The 15,507-nt window shown below is 39.0% G+C and overlaps 1 protein-coding gene across 1 annotated transcript in view; it reads right to left on the reverse strand.

Annotated features, from left to right (window-relative positions):
* RYR3 (ryanodine receptor 3) overlaps positions 1 to 15,507 on the reverse strand; it is a 367,896-nt gene that overhangs the window by 41,971 nt on the left and 310,418 nt on the right. Inside the window, exons 87-93 of the mRNA XM_077322945.1 lie at positions 15,025 to 15,129; positions 9,491 to 9,556; positions 8,754 to 8,835; positions 6,642 to 7,963; positions 5,973 to 6,031; positions 3,485 to 3,656; positions 2,121 to 2,207 (exon numbers count right to left, since the gene is read on the reverse strand). Coding sequence (XP_077179060.1) covers positions 2,121 to 2,207; positions 3,485 to 3,656; positions 5,973 to 6,031; positions 6,642 to 7,963; positions 8,754 to 8,835; positions 9,491 to 9,556; positions 15,025 to 15,129 — 1,893 coding nt within the window. The remainder of the gene's footprint in view (positions 1 to 2,120; positions 2,208 to 3,484; positions 3,657 to 5,972; positions 6,032 to 6,641; positions 7,964 to 8,753; positions 8,836 to 9,490; positions 9,557 to 15,024; positions 15,130 to 15,507) is intronic.

Consider the following 15,507-nt stretch of genomic DNA (forward strand, 5'->3'; position numbering starts at 1 on the left):
TAGTTATAATGTTTCACTATTTGCATTAGCAGCAAAAAAAAAAATTGAGCCAGATTTATGCCACCAGAGAGCTAGAAACCTGAATTCTTATTGTCTTTTATTTTCTATGGACTACCGCATATATTGTTCCAATACTTTTACTGTTTTTATATCAACTGATATGATATTGATTGCATTGTAATGGCTTATGACTGGAAACAATAAAGTCTTATACTTACGTATTAAAAAAAAACTACAGCATGGTCCAAAGACGTTCCATGTTCCAATAGCCACAAGGAAATTATTTTCTGGGGTGAAATTTATTTTTTTTTTTAAAGAACTACAGTTCCTACCTCTACTTTGGAATGGTGGTGCTGTGACAGTTGACTCCTGGGCGTAAGCTGCACAGAGCATTTATTCCAATCCCAGGTCAATTCAGTCCCTGCCATCTCCACTGAATGCGATTTCCATTTTGATTTTGTCCGATTTAAATTCTCCCTCCACAACAAGCATGATTGATCTGGAGTGACCCTACCTTTATCCTGCAATATCTTAGAGTGCTTTTAACCCTCAATATTTTAAGAATTGGATTGAGAAGCCACGAGAAACTCCAGCTGTTTTGCATTTTGATGCAGACTCCATGGTAGAGAAGCTCTGATTGGCCAAGGCTGCCAAGCTTTTTAAAAAGAGGAAGCCCTAATTTTCTCTCTCTCTACCTTTTGTTGGTAGAGGTTTGCCTCATGGTTTTTCTTCCCCTCCTCTGCTGTATCCAATCCTCTCCCCCCCATTCAAGAAAAGAAAAAAAAAGAAAGAAAAGAGGCTTCTGCTGCGCTTGGCTCCCCCCTTCCTTTCTGAGCCTCCTTAAGCACGTGCAGAACACTTTTCTGTTTCAATGCGGAGGGGAGGAAAGAGGAAGACGTGAGTTCAGATCGATCTGGATTCAGCAGGATCCACAATAGAATAAAGAAAGTAAGTGCAGATTCAGCCCTGGAGTAGATATTTTAAATCAATGGCTGTGTTTGAATGTTGTCATAATCTAAATTCGCTAAGGCAGAAAACCTAAACAGGCCTATTTAGAACCTACTCATGTCTATTCAATGGGGTTTATTCACAGGAAAGTGTTCTTAGCATTGCACAGTAAGTAACATTAGAAAAGCTGCTCTCTCACAATGCTGTATCTATAATATACAGATAATGATACCAATTTACTATAGACAGTTTTAATATGGATTACCTCCCTTCCCACAATAAAATATAGGAAGCATTTTGAACACTAAATAATTTCTGCAACAGAAAAGTTACCTGATGGCTTTGTAAGCTGCAGGAAGGCTTCAAATGTTTAGTCAGTTGTATGGCAAGATAGGATTCAGGGAAGTATTGTTTTATTTACCTTTGTTCATGAAAATACTCATTGTCCACCTCTCCTCTCAACTCAAGGCATCAATGATACTATTGCATTATTTTTATGATGATGATAAGAATAATCTATTATTATTGCTTCCTTTTGGTTAATTTACAACGTCATATTTTTCTGCATATCTAACAAATTTGCTATTAGAAGGAGCTATTACAATGTGTAAGAAACAGAAGATAAAAAACAATTAAGTTTGAAATTGATTGATTAATCCTATCATATGTGGGGGGGGGGATAGAGAGGGAAGGATTTTATTGCCGCTAGGGTGAGTTGGGCTTTTATATTGTAAGGGGGAGTTTTAAAGGGTATTTTATTGGGAAATGTTAGTTCCCCATCACTTGAGTGGTGGGTTAAAAATGAGTGGTGGGTCAGAACACCCGCGCTTGCGGTGGCCCCCATGTGTACACAGGGAATGGTGGGGAATCCTGCCCCACCACAATGGCACAGCGGCAGTGTGGAGTAGCTGCCACCGTGCATAATGTGTCAAAGTGGAAAATCCATGGAAACTATGAATACTCCCTTTATGTGAGTTGAAGTAACTGATTTGGGATGTTTTGATTCATTCATTGTTCTAACTCCTAGCTACATACCAAGATTTTCCCCCTTTAAAAGTTGAGCTGGTTCAAGGACTTAATATTTGTAATCTGTCCATCTATCTAGATTTGCTCCACAACAAAAGTCACTCAGAAGATCAAAGGATCATCTAGAAGTAATACAGTTAGCTTACCTTGTAGAAGAGCAGGATAAAATTGATGGCAAAAGCGACAAAAAGAGCTAGAAATCTTAAATTGTAAAAATTTCTGGCCAAATAATGCTGAAAATACAAACAATAATATTAATTTCTGAGGAAGAAAAACTAGTAAAGAAAATCCAAATTATTCGATGTCATCTATGAATGCTTTAGCATAAAGCTCTCTATAAGTCTGTCATTCACTATTGGTAAGAGGTTGCCCCTTTTGGCTGTGCTCACTCCTGAGAGAAATAGCTCTCTGCACTGGGCCAAGTGGTATGGCTATTCAAGTTGAACTGAAACTCAAAGGAGCTTTGGTATCATTACATTTAGAGGGGCATGTGACAGAAAGGTTCAGTTAATTTTGCCCCTCTGGCTTCTCAGCCAAGCCTGGTATTGTAACATTAGGAAACATCACTACTTTTCATTTAAAACTTAGGGCCATTCCGCACCTATAAAATAAAGTGAAAGTGTTACCTTTTGCAGACACCATATTTTTGGCATTTTACCCAACGTCGCCAGCATCCAGAGTCCCAGCAGCAAACTGGCAGGTACATCTTCCATTTTAAAGCAAAAGTTGGGGAATCCCAAAAAGTGGATTCCCCCAACTATCTGGCGCGAGGGAGAGGAGAGCACCCAGCAAGCCACATGCCAAGGAAATGTGCGGAGCCAAAGTAGCGCTATCTCCACCTTCAGCACCCGCCCTCGCACCCACCTCCCTCTCCCTTCTACCGGGAACAGGGATTTTCTTTTTTTTTTAAGCAAACTTCCTGAAGCGATGAATATGCGTTAAATCATCCAAGCAAAGCAAAACAAAATATTTTCCCCACCAGTTAACACAATAAGCATGCCTCTCTAACCCTCCCACCCAAAACTGGGAACAAGATTGCTTCAAGGCTAATAATTATATTAGTATACATCTATAATTAGATACATAGGTGTCTAAACGGAGTAGTTTTACTTTTAAAAAAATTAGCTTTCATTGTGGGCTCTTTAAAACAGGGAGAAAGGTAATTGGCTGCCTGGCTTGATTGACAGGTGGAGGAGTGCATGCCTCTCGTCTACCATTTCAAGCTGGTGTGCAGAATGCCCAGAAGCATGAGAAGGTGGCAGAGGGAAGGGAGAGAGCCAGGAAGTCAGGAATGGCCAGAGGTGCGTTATTTAATAGCATTACGCCATGGTGCTAGCATAACGCTATTTTTTTTCAATGTGTGCAGAAATGCCCTTAGTTTTCTCTGTAAATGTTCCATCCTTATTAAATTCATATTTGCAAAAACTCCAGTAGATTTCAGTTATCTCTCCAAGGTTTGAAAAAAATGCCATCTACATCTATTGGTTAGTGAGGAAGATAGTCAACATACCAGCATTTTTGTCTGATAAATTTCCAGTACTTTAAAGAAGTTCGCCATAACTGCATCAGGTTTTTCTAGTTTTTGCCCATGTCTTCGTTTCCTTTTCCTAGGTTCTTCAACTTCCATATTTACAGAATATACATCATCCTTTGTTTTATCTTGTTTCTCACCATCCTCCATGCTGAAGGAAATTATACCATCTATTAAACAGCAGAGTCTAATATTTTTAGATTCTTACATTAACATGAAGACAGTCTGGCTCTTAACAGAATATGTTAATTCTTACAGTTTTAAACAAACACAATCTAAAATTAGACTTGTATATAGCAGCCAAAGTAATGGATGCCATCATAACAAATTTGGTGAAAAACAAGATTAATAAGAAGAGATCTAGTGGTTATTCTAGAGTGTGAAAAATGTTTGTGTTATATATAGAAAGTTAAACGCAACTAAAATTTAAAAGAGAAATTCGTATTTTACCTTTGGAATGCTAGATTTAAAAACTGGAAATATTCTGTCTTATAAGTTTCCTATTTTATGCTACCTCATATAGCAACATGTTGAATTTAAGGTAATTTGTGAAAATAAGTGGAAATATCACACAGGTGGATCACAGGGATCTTCAGGTATTCACACTGTTCCTTTGTCACACAGGCATTAAATGTCATTTGTGATCAGTCCTGCACATATATATCACTATTAAGAGAATGCATGTCAAAAACGATTGTTTTAATTTTGGTTCAGAAAGTTGGGAAGGGCATGATTATCATGTTAGATATAGGAATAATACTGTTGGGATAATAGTAAAAGGAATAAAAATACAGTTATTAGAAATTGCAATGAGATCCCTGCAGTGTCAGACCCACTCATTGTATCTTACCAGTGTGGGACAAGTTGGATCTTCCCATAATGCAACAGAGAATGACCTAGTTTAGTTCTCTGTACATTACAACTAATGTTGTATTATCTACAAATCTACAAATACTGTAATAAAGGGAAATATAAAGTGTAGGTGGGAGAGTATGTCAGTAGCAGTTTACACAACACAACTCTTATTTGTTAACTACTGCATTGGAATTATAAAACTGGGTAATAAAGTGGTATTTCAAGGTGAAGTTTTCATTCATTCATTCATTCATTCCATAACATTACAGCGTATAAAAGAGAATGATCAAGCAGCTGGAAATTTGGATAAACAGCAACAACAAAATAAATTCACCCAGCAAGCACATTAGAGGAGACAACGTTCATCCTAGCCATCATGAGCCTTGGAGGGAAGTGGAAGAGTAGTCAAGAGTCAGAGACGGAAGGCTATTGGCTGGCCGCTGGACAGACAGGCAAGCCAGTTGGAGGAGGAGGCACTCAGGAGCAGGACAGCCGCCCTAAGTGGGTGTTAAGCATTGAGTGGCACTTTAAGCCATGAGACGCGCTCCTCCTCCAAGCCCTTACCAGAAATATTATATGTGAAACAGATGATATGAGATGGTAGAATGAACCACGCTTCAGCAGACTGTAGGGTGTGTATTCAAATTCTGAATGCTCTTGTGTAGGGATTGGGGAAACGGAGCCTACTTCCCCAAAAATACCCTCCCTGAAAATACAAATCTAGCACAGCAGAGAGAAAGCTTTTACATCTTCCCCTTCACTTGTTTTTGCTGGTTTTCTATTTACACACCTGCAATATTATGGCCATTCTATCACTTTATTCACACTGAATTCTTCTGAATAAGACCTGAAATACCTGGAATCCTGACTTTTGCTCTTGTCTTTGAGATCTCAGTGCATATATGTTCCAGGAACAAATGTGCCAAAGGTCCAATTTAAATAACACATTGAAATTCAAAGCCTTAGCCTACCAAGTTCTTTTCTGTTCTTTATAAGTAGAGCTTCCATCCTAGAAGTTTAGTTTAGCCAGAAGGCTGGGAGTGAGAAATATCCAGCAATGACTGCCAGTTTTCTCCCTGCCAGAAGCCAAGATAGCATTAAAGGAATTAATGAGCTGTTTGAAGTGTTCTGCTCTCTAAGCATTGCTGTGCCCTGCTTTAGGCTCTGCAGTTCCAAAGGCTATATAACACATTAAAATATGGTAGGAAGGAATGTTTGCAAGTGCAGAATGAGAATGAATGATGCAGGCATAAGAACTTCTTAAGCCCTAAGAATATGGAGCAACACTAAAAACATATATGGAGAGACTTAACTTTGCATATAAACCTTGTGCTCTCCTTGCTTTGGAAACACTGATAATAAACAATCACAATCAAAACAATGAAAATGCCTATTAGTTGTGAGTTTTAATAATCCTATTGTTATAAAATTTATAATTTTTAAAAGAAGGTATAACACTTTAGGGCTTTAAAGAAAGCAGGTAGGGTTTTTTAAAAAAAGGTTAAACTGATATTTTAAGACTGCTAAGGACATGAAGATTGTTTTTGAGACCTTCTTGCAGTTCCTTCACCCAGGTAACATTTGTGTAAAACCAATAAAAAATGCAACTTACTCAGCCTTCTCTGATTCTGTCCTTGTTTCTGATTCATCATCCTTTACTACTTCAGCTGTCTAAAAAAGAATTGAATGCAAAATGAATTTTATTGATCTCTAGGTATACTTATCTTCAACATTACAAAAAAGAACAATGAGTACTTGTTTACATTTACATGTTTTAGGATATGTAGGATAGAAACAATTGCTGAACTACAATCAATCAAAAGTTGAGTTCATTAGGTGGAAGAGAGTTTGGCCCTGTTTCACTCTCACATGTGTACAGCCTTCTGCATAGCTGCTGATCAATGTTGAAGCTGTTGTTCTGACCTAGTGGTTGGCTTGGGATAGAAACTGCACCCCCCCTCCCCATTTATGTGTTCCTAACTCTTCCAACTGAGAATATGCATGCAAATTAGCCAAATTAAGTAACACATAATATAAGAAACTGATGCTATATATGTGTCAAAATATTACTAGTATTTTATTAGAATGTGTTGTCTTTGTAATATATTAGAGTTATTGTTTGTTATTTTGGGGCATCTTTAAAGTTTTAAAATTCAATGCAATTCTGTAAGATAAGGAACTGGCTGCAAGCCTAAAGGGGTTGCTTTTGCCCCTTAACAACAGAGCACTTCCCATAATACAATCAAATTTGCCTGCATTTCTTCCAACAAATTTTATCTACCTGTGATTTTTTCTTCTTGTGAGTTGTGCTTTCCAAACAAGGAGGAGTTTCTGAACCAATAATATCTGCAATATCCCCTAGGCCAACATCATGACCATGTTTTGAGCCACTTTCTTTCTTCGTATGAAGGCCAAAAATATCTGACAATATGTCTGCTTCTCCTGCTTCATTTTTTACAAATTGCACAATTTCAGATGTAATGCTATGGTCTGCAGCTTCTGCCTTCTCTGCTTCAAGGACATCATCGTGGATTCCAAACTGTGTTGGATCAGGCATGTCTCCTAGTATTTTGGTCACCCTGATATTTTTGGCTCCTTCCACTAGACCACCACCAAATACCGTACTCCAAAGAATCTGAAAAATGCCCCACATTACAGTGAAGAGCATTTGAAAGAATCCTATAAAAAGCATCCAGAAAAAGGAAAAAGAAACTTTTACTAATTCTTTTACTGTCATCTTCTTCACTTTTCTGTACTGTTTCCTTAAGTTTTTTAATCTAATCATTTTTAAAAATGCAGCAGCATTTTTCTTTACTGCAGTACATGCCATTGCAAATGCTGAAATGGATTCAAGGGACTTTTCTTCCTTTTCTTCTTCTCCAACTTCCCTCACGTAACAAGGCTCATCTTCCTCTTCCTCGGGTCTATCTACAGAGTCTGATTCGGAGATCTGCGATGCCAACTGCATTTCAAAAATTGTGTCCTCACAGAAGTTTACAAACAGCTCCATTTTCTCTTGTTCTCCACCTTCATTTACAACATCGAAAATAAACTGCCTTTTTGATTCTTTCACTTGAGGCTTCTCCCACTGTGTCCTGCTAGATTCGCTGATCTCAAAATAAACCCTTTCTATTTTCTTGGCTCCACCCATTATCTCAATTCTCCCCAGATAAGGTTCAAAATAGTTAAGGACGCTTTCCGCCGGATCTAATAAAGTTTGAAGTCTTGAATCATTTGGCATATGCTCCGAAAGGTTTGTTAACAGTACTGCCACATTAAATCCAATATCTTTAGCTGGCTCATGAAATCTTTCAACAAAGTCAACATAGTTAAACATGTCATTTTCATCGGCTTCTGCACAGGAGAGCAGGAATTCAATCTCGGATTGTGTATATTGCTTCTGACCTTCCATGGCTTTCTGAAATTCTTTCTTTGAGATTATGCCTTTACTTTCTGGATCATATTCTTTGAAGGCTTCTGAGCTTGTTAGATCTTTTAGCTTGAGAAACATGTCAAAGAACTTTAAGATCATTTCGACATTACTAGACGATTCGACCAGGGTGTCTACCATTTGTTTTCCAATTGTGCCATTTACAACATTACCTGCATTGTAAGTAGAAAAGTGTTAATTGGGTCTATTTATAAATGCTCTGAAAACATATTTGTTCTATATGCATATTTAAAATAATAAGTGGTTTTGTTCAGATACATTTTTGCTTTGGTTTAGTAACCCTGTTCAAACAATATAAATCATAAAGTAACATGAGTGGGGAGGTACCTGCAGGACATGTAAAGGGGGAAATCTTGCTGACTAGCCTGCTTCCCTGCAGTGCTATCACCTATGCCTATCTGGCAGGAGCTGCAGAAGCTCCTGCTTCCCCTCCCCTCCCCACTTGCAGCACCTCTGCCTCTGGCTGACTGGCTCATGTGGTAGTAGCCAGCAACAGTGGCTCCTGTTCCTCCCATCATTCATCTTTAGAACTGTCAGTAGAAAGGCATGTGGAAGCGGCACCCACTCCTCTCCCATTGGCTGGGCCATCTGCCTGGCTTGCTGCAGTGATGGAGGAAGGCAGTGGCAGCTCATGGACCTCCTTTCCTGCCCACCTGGTTCAAGGAGAAACAGACAGCTATTCCTTTCTTCTATAAAATGGTGGCAAAGGTTTCAGTCTTTTAACCAAAATGTTTCATTTTGAAAACCTGGATGTCTATAGAGAAGTGTATAATGCATGTTTCTGCCTCCATTCTCTGGGGTTTTCTATCCACATGAGAGCCAGGTTCAAAAATAGATATATGATATTTTAGTGGTCTTAATAAGCATCAGGCCAAGCAGGCATTTCACATGTAATGCTTTCAGTATTCCAATGGAAACAAGAAAATTTAAAACAGATTCAACCTTCAAGTAGGGATAAGAGCATCACCACCATATCCTTCAGAAGATCCAATAGCTCCTTCAGCAGTTCAATCTGACTGGAATCCTAGAGATCAAACAGAGTAAGTTTAAAAAAAAAATCTTAACAGAGACAATAGCCACAATCCAGCACAGATTTTCATGTGATTAAGCTATTTGGTACCAATGATTTGAGTGTTTCTGGATCAGTTCCGGATTATGGCCAATAATTTGAAGACACACGATGCAAATATATCCTAAAGATAAATAATTTTCCTTAATCTATTAATTTAAAGGGCTTAACAGCACATCCCCTCAGATAAACAGAAAATGATTTTGCAACCAGAAACAATATCTAAGATAAATATGACATAAACTTGCAGTTGAATGCTAAACATGTTTTCTTGAGAAGATATCTCACTGTGTTCAACAGAAATAACTCATGTAAGTATACAAAGAAGTGCAACCTATGGCTAAAGATAAAAGGAATCTTTTGGTTCTTAAATGTGAATAGAGCATTACATTCGCTTTGTTGAGCTAGTACTCACTTCATCAGAAATTAAATCTCAGCCTACACATACATAACTGGTAATAACACAGTCCAAACACATTACCTCCCCCCTTACTTTGCCCCCCCCCAAAAAATAACAGAAAGAGAATAAAAAGGAAAGGAGGAAGGGCCAGGGTGGAGAGAGAAAGGGAGAAAGACAAGGAGGAATGGAACCTCAGCCTTGGATGCTCACCACCAGTCCTCTTAATCCCCTAGAGGCTGCTGATACTATTGGAATTAGGGCAGTCAACAAAGTGTCCTGCATTACAAAGGAACAATTAACTCTCTGGAAAATTAGGGAGCACTAGGCAAAATACTATTGGCTGCTATGGCACCTATGGACACCACACTGGACAACATGAGCTGGATAGTTAGAGACTAGGTGTCAATAAGTGAATGGGGTAGTAGTATTGGTTAAACTGGTCTCAGCCAGGCCCAGGGCTTTTTTAGCCCTGGCCCCAGTGAGATAAAGACCCTGCAGGACCTCAAGGCATGTAAAACAGAGCTGTTCCACCAGGCCTATGGCTGAGGACTAGATTATGAAAAGGAGAAACACAAGATAGTCAGATCACTAGAGGATGGAAGGAAGCTTTTATAAATCACACTAATGGAAGCACAAATAGAATGCATTCTAGAGTAAAGAAAGGCACTGCCAAGTCTAAAAGAACGCTTGCATGGTTAACAGTGCAAGTCAAGGAAGCTATAAAAAGTAAAGAGGCTATTAACAAGTAGAAGGTCTGCCCCCGATGAATTGAACAGGAGGGATCACAAGCTCTGGCAAAGAAATGTAAATCAATAATTAGGAATACAAAAAGAGATTCTGAGGAGCAAGTTACTAAAACCATGAAGACAGACAATCAACATTAAAATATTAATTATTATTATTATTATTTATTTGATTTGTATGACCGCCGCTCTCGGAAACCGGCTCGCGGCGGTTCACAACATTTCAATACAAATACAATATATTAACCATTAAAATTCCCCATTAAAACCCCATTAAAAACCCCATTAAAATATATATATACTGGGAACAGGAAACCACCCAGAGAAGTGGTAGGGGACAAATAAATAAAGGAAGTCCTGCCTCACCAAACTTTTTGAGTTTTTCTGAGAAAATGAACAAGCATGTAGACCAGCCTTTCTCAACTTTTTTATTTTTTACCATTGAGAAACCCCTGCAACATTTTTCAGGCTTTGAGAAACCTCAGAAGTGGTATGGCTGCAGAAAAAGGTAGGGAAGCATAGCTGTGTATATGCCTACCCAGGTACCCTCCCATTCCCACCCCTCCAGGCCCATCACTGGGCATATTTGGGAAGGGGAGCAGGTCAACATGACCATATATGTTCATAACACCTGATAAATGTTTAACAAATATAAACAAATTTATAAAAATTAATTTCCCACCCATTCAGGAAACCCTCCCAGGGCCATCAAGAAACCTCAGAGTTTCACTAAACCCTGGTTATCCGTGGAGGACCTGTCCCACTATGTTTTGGCTTGTCCCCTGTACTCCGAAACTAGGGGCAAATTCCTTGCCAAGTTATTATTGAACTATTTCTGATTTTGACAAAGTCACTTGTTATCAGATGCCAACCCCTATATTTAATATATGGTGGCACTTTTTGCTTTGGCCACCAGGAAGATCTGAGCCAAAGCATTTTTACAGGAGTCTCCCCTTGATACACCATTTTTCTTATTGTAACTCAATAGCACATGTTTACAATTTTATGTACGCAATAATAGAGAAATATTGTTTTATTTGTTTTTGTACTTTATTGTTTTAATTGTGCTTTGTAATGGCCTTTGGCGATATACAATAAATGTTATATCACATCACTAAATCCTGGTTTAGAAAGCCTGATGTAGACAATGGTGGTGTGTTAGATATTATATACTTGGACTTTCAAAATATTTTTGACAAGGTACTTCAACAAAGACTCCTGAGTGAATTTACCAGTCATGGGATAAGAGGATGGGTTCTCTTATGGATTAAAAATTGGTTAAAATAAAGAATAGGAATCAATGGAGGGGTGTAAGCCATGGAGTCCCTCAAGGATCACTATTCAGGCAAGTACTATTTAATTTGTTAATAAATGATATGATACTAGGGCTGAGTAGAGTAGTTGCCAAGTTTGAGGATGATACAAAATTATTCAGGATGGTGAAAACCAAGGCTGCCTAGGCAACAGTGTAGCAAATTAAATTCAGTGTTGGTAAATGTACATGATGCACACTGGGACAAAAATAATCCCAGTTTCAAATCTAGGCTATTGAGTCTGGACTTGCTGGACTTGTACATTTGATTATATTATATCTACTTTAAAAAGTTTAATTGGATACATATCATTTTCAGGGTCAAATTAAGGTTCAAGTTCTTACTTTTAAAGCCCTGGTTTATACATAATTAAAGGACTGTCCCCTGATATGAACCTGTGTGCTTACTTCAAACTGTTGCTCTTAGAGCTCTCCCATTCAAATAAATTTGCCTCAGCCTAGTCACAGTGTTTTCAGTAGAGGTGCCATTTGTAGTGAAAAGCCTTCTGGTGGAGCTCTTATCCTGGCAATCTTTAGGAAGCATTTTGACATGGAACTACTTAGGTAGGTATTTGGGGAAAAAACTAATTAGTGCTTCTGTGATGGACTGCACATTTTAAAAGCATATAAGTGCTGTACAAACAGCTGGTGGATTGTTGCTAATTCTTCAGAGAAACACAGGTCTATTCCGCACGACTTTAATATAGCACTAGTCTTGCATTTTGTTTTCGCCACTAAAACTACGTTCCGCATGACGTCGTGAGCAATCTGCAACACTCCTGCAACACTAACGTGAAAATCGCTTCGTTGTAGTGATTTCCAGGGAATCCAGAAAAGTGGATTCACCCTCAGAAAATCACTACACTCCTGCCAACAACCTGCAACACTTGCGAAAAAGACCTTTGCATTTTCAATGTAGCGGTTGCAACAAAGTTCCTCCCCCTGGCTCTCTCCTCCGAACTTCTGGCAAAGTGATCGCCATTTTTCTTTCCTCGGAGTGAGTGGGGAAAGCAATGAACCAGCGAGGCTTGATTCACCCAGTGAGGCTTCTCCGGCTACAGTCCCTCCACAGAAGTGCTTTAAAGCTCCCCTAAGTTACCAAGCACAACACAGCTCCCTGTTCGCCAGTTCCCTTTACTTTCGGCCAAAAATTGCGCCCGTGCGGGGGGGGATTTTTTTCCCACTCGGGGGAGCATGGTGACGATGACTCGCCAGCTCACACATCAGCTAGGAAGAATCAAGGCATATTCGTTGAAACATGTGTTTGTTTGTTTTTTAAACTGTGCTTAAAGGGAAAGGGGCTTTTCGGGGCATGATGACAACCACCCATTGGCTGTTTGTTTGATTGACGGCCAGGGGCAGGAACAAGCACAGAAAAAATCACTTCCTTTCTAGCAATTCCTGCGAAACCAGAAACCTGTGGGGAACGAATGAAATGCTACTGGATTTCACTACAAATGAAGGTATGCAGAACGCCGGATTCCACTATTTAAAATAGCGTTATTGCTTTGTGAAACTAATTGGCAACATTGGTCCTTGTGCGGAATGGACCACAGTCTTGACAGTATACTCCAAGAGATCTGATTGGTTAGCATTAGCTGAACAGAAAACGACTTCTGAATGGGATGCTGAGGAGAATTTAGTCTGATTTCAGGCCTACCTGAGAAGAGTCAAGTACTGTCAGTTTGGAATTCAGTTTGATACAGACAGGAGAACTGAGAGCAGTTTAACACAGACAGGAGAACTGGGAAAAGTTGGCAGTAGTAGTTAGATGGAGACCTCCATCAGGCCAAAGAAAGGGAGTATATCTTCTAGTGAGAGAAGTATTTCCCTACCCAGTCAAACAGGGAGTTCTGAAGAGTAGAGAGATCTTCAGTCAGGTGTGGTCAGAAACTGCTTTTATTTATTTTATAATTAATTGATTGATTAATTTGTATGCTATCGCTCCTGGCCAGCCAACTTGTGGAGGCTCACAACAAGAAAAGACCAAAGAATATTATCAATCAAAATCATCCCCACCCTTCCCAACACACTCGAAGTCTACTGTCTATCTGCCATATGCCCAAGACAGATGTCTTAAGCTAGAGCATCAGAGGAGGGGCTTTAGATCTTTTCTCAGCCTGGGCTCAACCAAGCACCTGATGAAAGTGCTTCATCTCACAGGCCCTGTGGAACTGAGTCAGTTCTATCAGGGCCCTCAGTTAATCTGGGAGCTGGAGAATCAGAGGAGGGGCTATAGACGTTTTCTCACCCTGGACTCAACCAAACATCTGGTGGAAGAGCTCCATCTTGCAGACCCTGTGGAACTGGATCAGTTCCGTCAGGGCCCTCAGCTCTTCTGGGAGGTCATTCCATCAGGTAGTGGTCAGGACTGAAAAGGCTCTGGTTCTGGTCAAGGCCAGGTGAGCTTCATGTGGGCCAGGGATCTCCAATCTATTTAAATTCTCAGAGCGTAATGCCATGTGCAGGGCATAGAGAGTCAGATGGTCCCTCAAATACATTGGTCCCAGACTTCAAATGGCCTTGAAGGGCAGCACCAAAACCTTGAACTTGATCAGGTAAGCTATTGGCAGCCAATATAGCTGTCTCAGCACTGGCTGGATGTGGGTTCTCCAAGATGTCCTCCTGAGAATGGGTTAAGGACAAGGGAAGGCCCATGTAGAATTAGTTACAGTTTAGAGACCTTAAACATCAGTTAAAAACTCCAGATGAGTACTGGTGTTTCAACAGAAGGGGGTTGGGTACTGGAAAGAGTGTACCAGTTTTCTGGAAACCAAAAGAGTCAGAGAATACTCAAACCAACCATTTCCCAAACCACATGGTTCAAAGAATTTTTGATTAAATTATTATTTACATTTTGCCAAAGAAAATATCTATATGGATATATCTCCTTTCTATATGATTATATCAATAAAACAATAACTTTTAGAGAGTGGAAAAATTATTAATATACTATGAGAGGATATATTTATCATTGAACTTTTCCCCAATATTTAAGGGAAAGACATAGTATACCACATGCACGTGAAAGGAGAAGAATTAATAAAGTACATAAAGGGAACAGAATGAAACAAGGAAAATGTGGGCAATCAGAGGTTATATGGAGTTGTATAGAATTCTCTGGGGAATAGTTAATGTACAGATGGATGGCTCACAATGTTTTTTTTTTTATAAATGTCTATTGTGCATGGAAATGGCAGTAAGCTAAATGAGAGCCAGCCTGGCATAGTGGTTAAAAGTGGGGATCTCTAATCTGGAGAACCAAGTCTGATTACCCTGCTCATCCACATAAAGCCAGCTGGGGTGACCTTGGGCCAGTCACTGTTCTTTCAGAGCTCTCTCAGCCTCACCTACTTCACAGGGTGTCTGTTGAAGGGAGAGGAAGGATAGGCAATTATAAGCCACTGTGAGACTCCTTTGGGTAGTAAACCAGCTCTTATTCTTCATTATAAAAGATATAAATAATACTTTTTTTGCTGTTACAACACAAATTAAGCTTCAAGTACTAAAAGAAATGTCATTCTAATGAAGTTTAAGGAATGGAATGCCTAAACAGACTAATTTAACTAATCATATCTACTACAACTATGTATCACAAATTATGCTGCACATCTTAATTTTATGCTTTCGTCTATTTAGCTGCATTTTATGTTTATAAATATTTTTCAAAGTTGTGCAATGAAATTTACCTGTGAAAGTTTCATTTGCATGTTAGCAAAAACATGAAGGAAGCCAACAACTGCATCCCACAGTCTACTGTGAGCTAGGCTCTGCTGGTTTCCTATGCAGGGACCCTAGAATTAAGGGGGAAATGCTTTAAATTTCAACTCAAGGTATCTGTTTCCAAGAGAAAAACATAATGTGTGTTAAGGATATGCACACAGAAAGAACAGTTCAGATATTTTTGAGTATTCTAGCCCATAAGAAACATAATTAAATCTGTATTCAAAGGAAGAAATAAAATGAATGTTGGACAAAAAGAAGGAGAGAGGTAAGCATGGGAAAAGATAGAGTAGAAGGGCACAAGCAATAACTCAGGAAGGCATGCAGAGAGGGAAAAATTGTTTGGGGATACATGAGTAGGAAGACTATTATCTAATTTTTCCTGAATATAAGGTAAATATTGATTATAGCTATTTGATTGATCACTCAGGGAGTGGCTTGTTTTTGTT

The sequence above is a fragment of the Paroedura picta genome, chromosome 2, assembly GCF_049243985.1.
Source record: "Paroedura picta isolate Pp20150507F chromosome 2, Ppicta_v3.0, whole genome shotgun sequence".
Lineage (NCBI taxonomy): Eukaryota > Metazoa > Chordata > Lepidosauria > Squamata > Gekkonidae > Paroedura > Paroedura picta.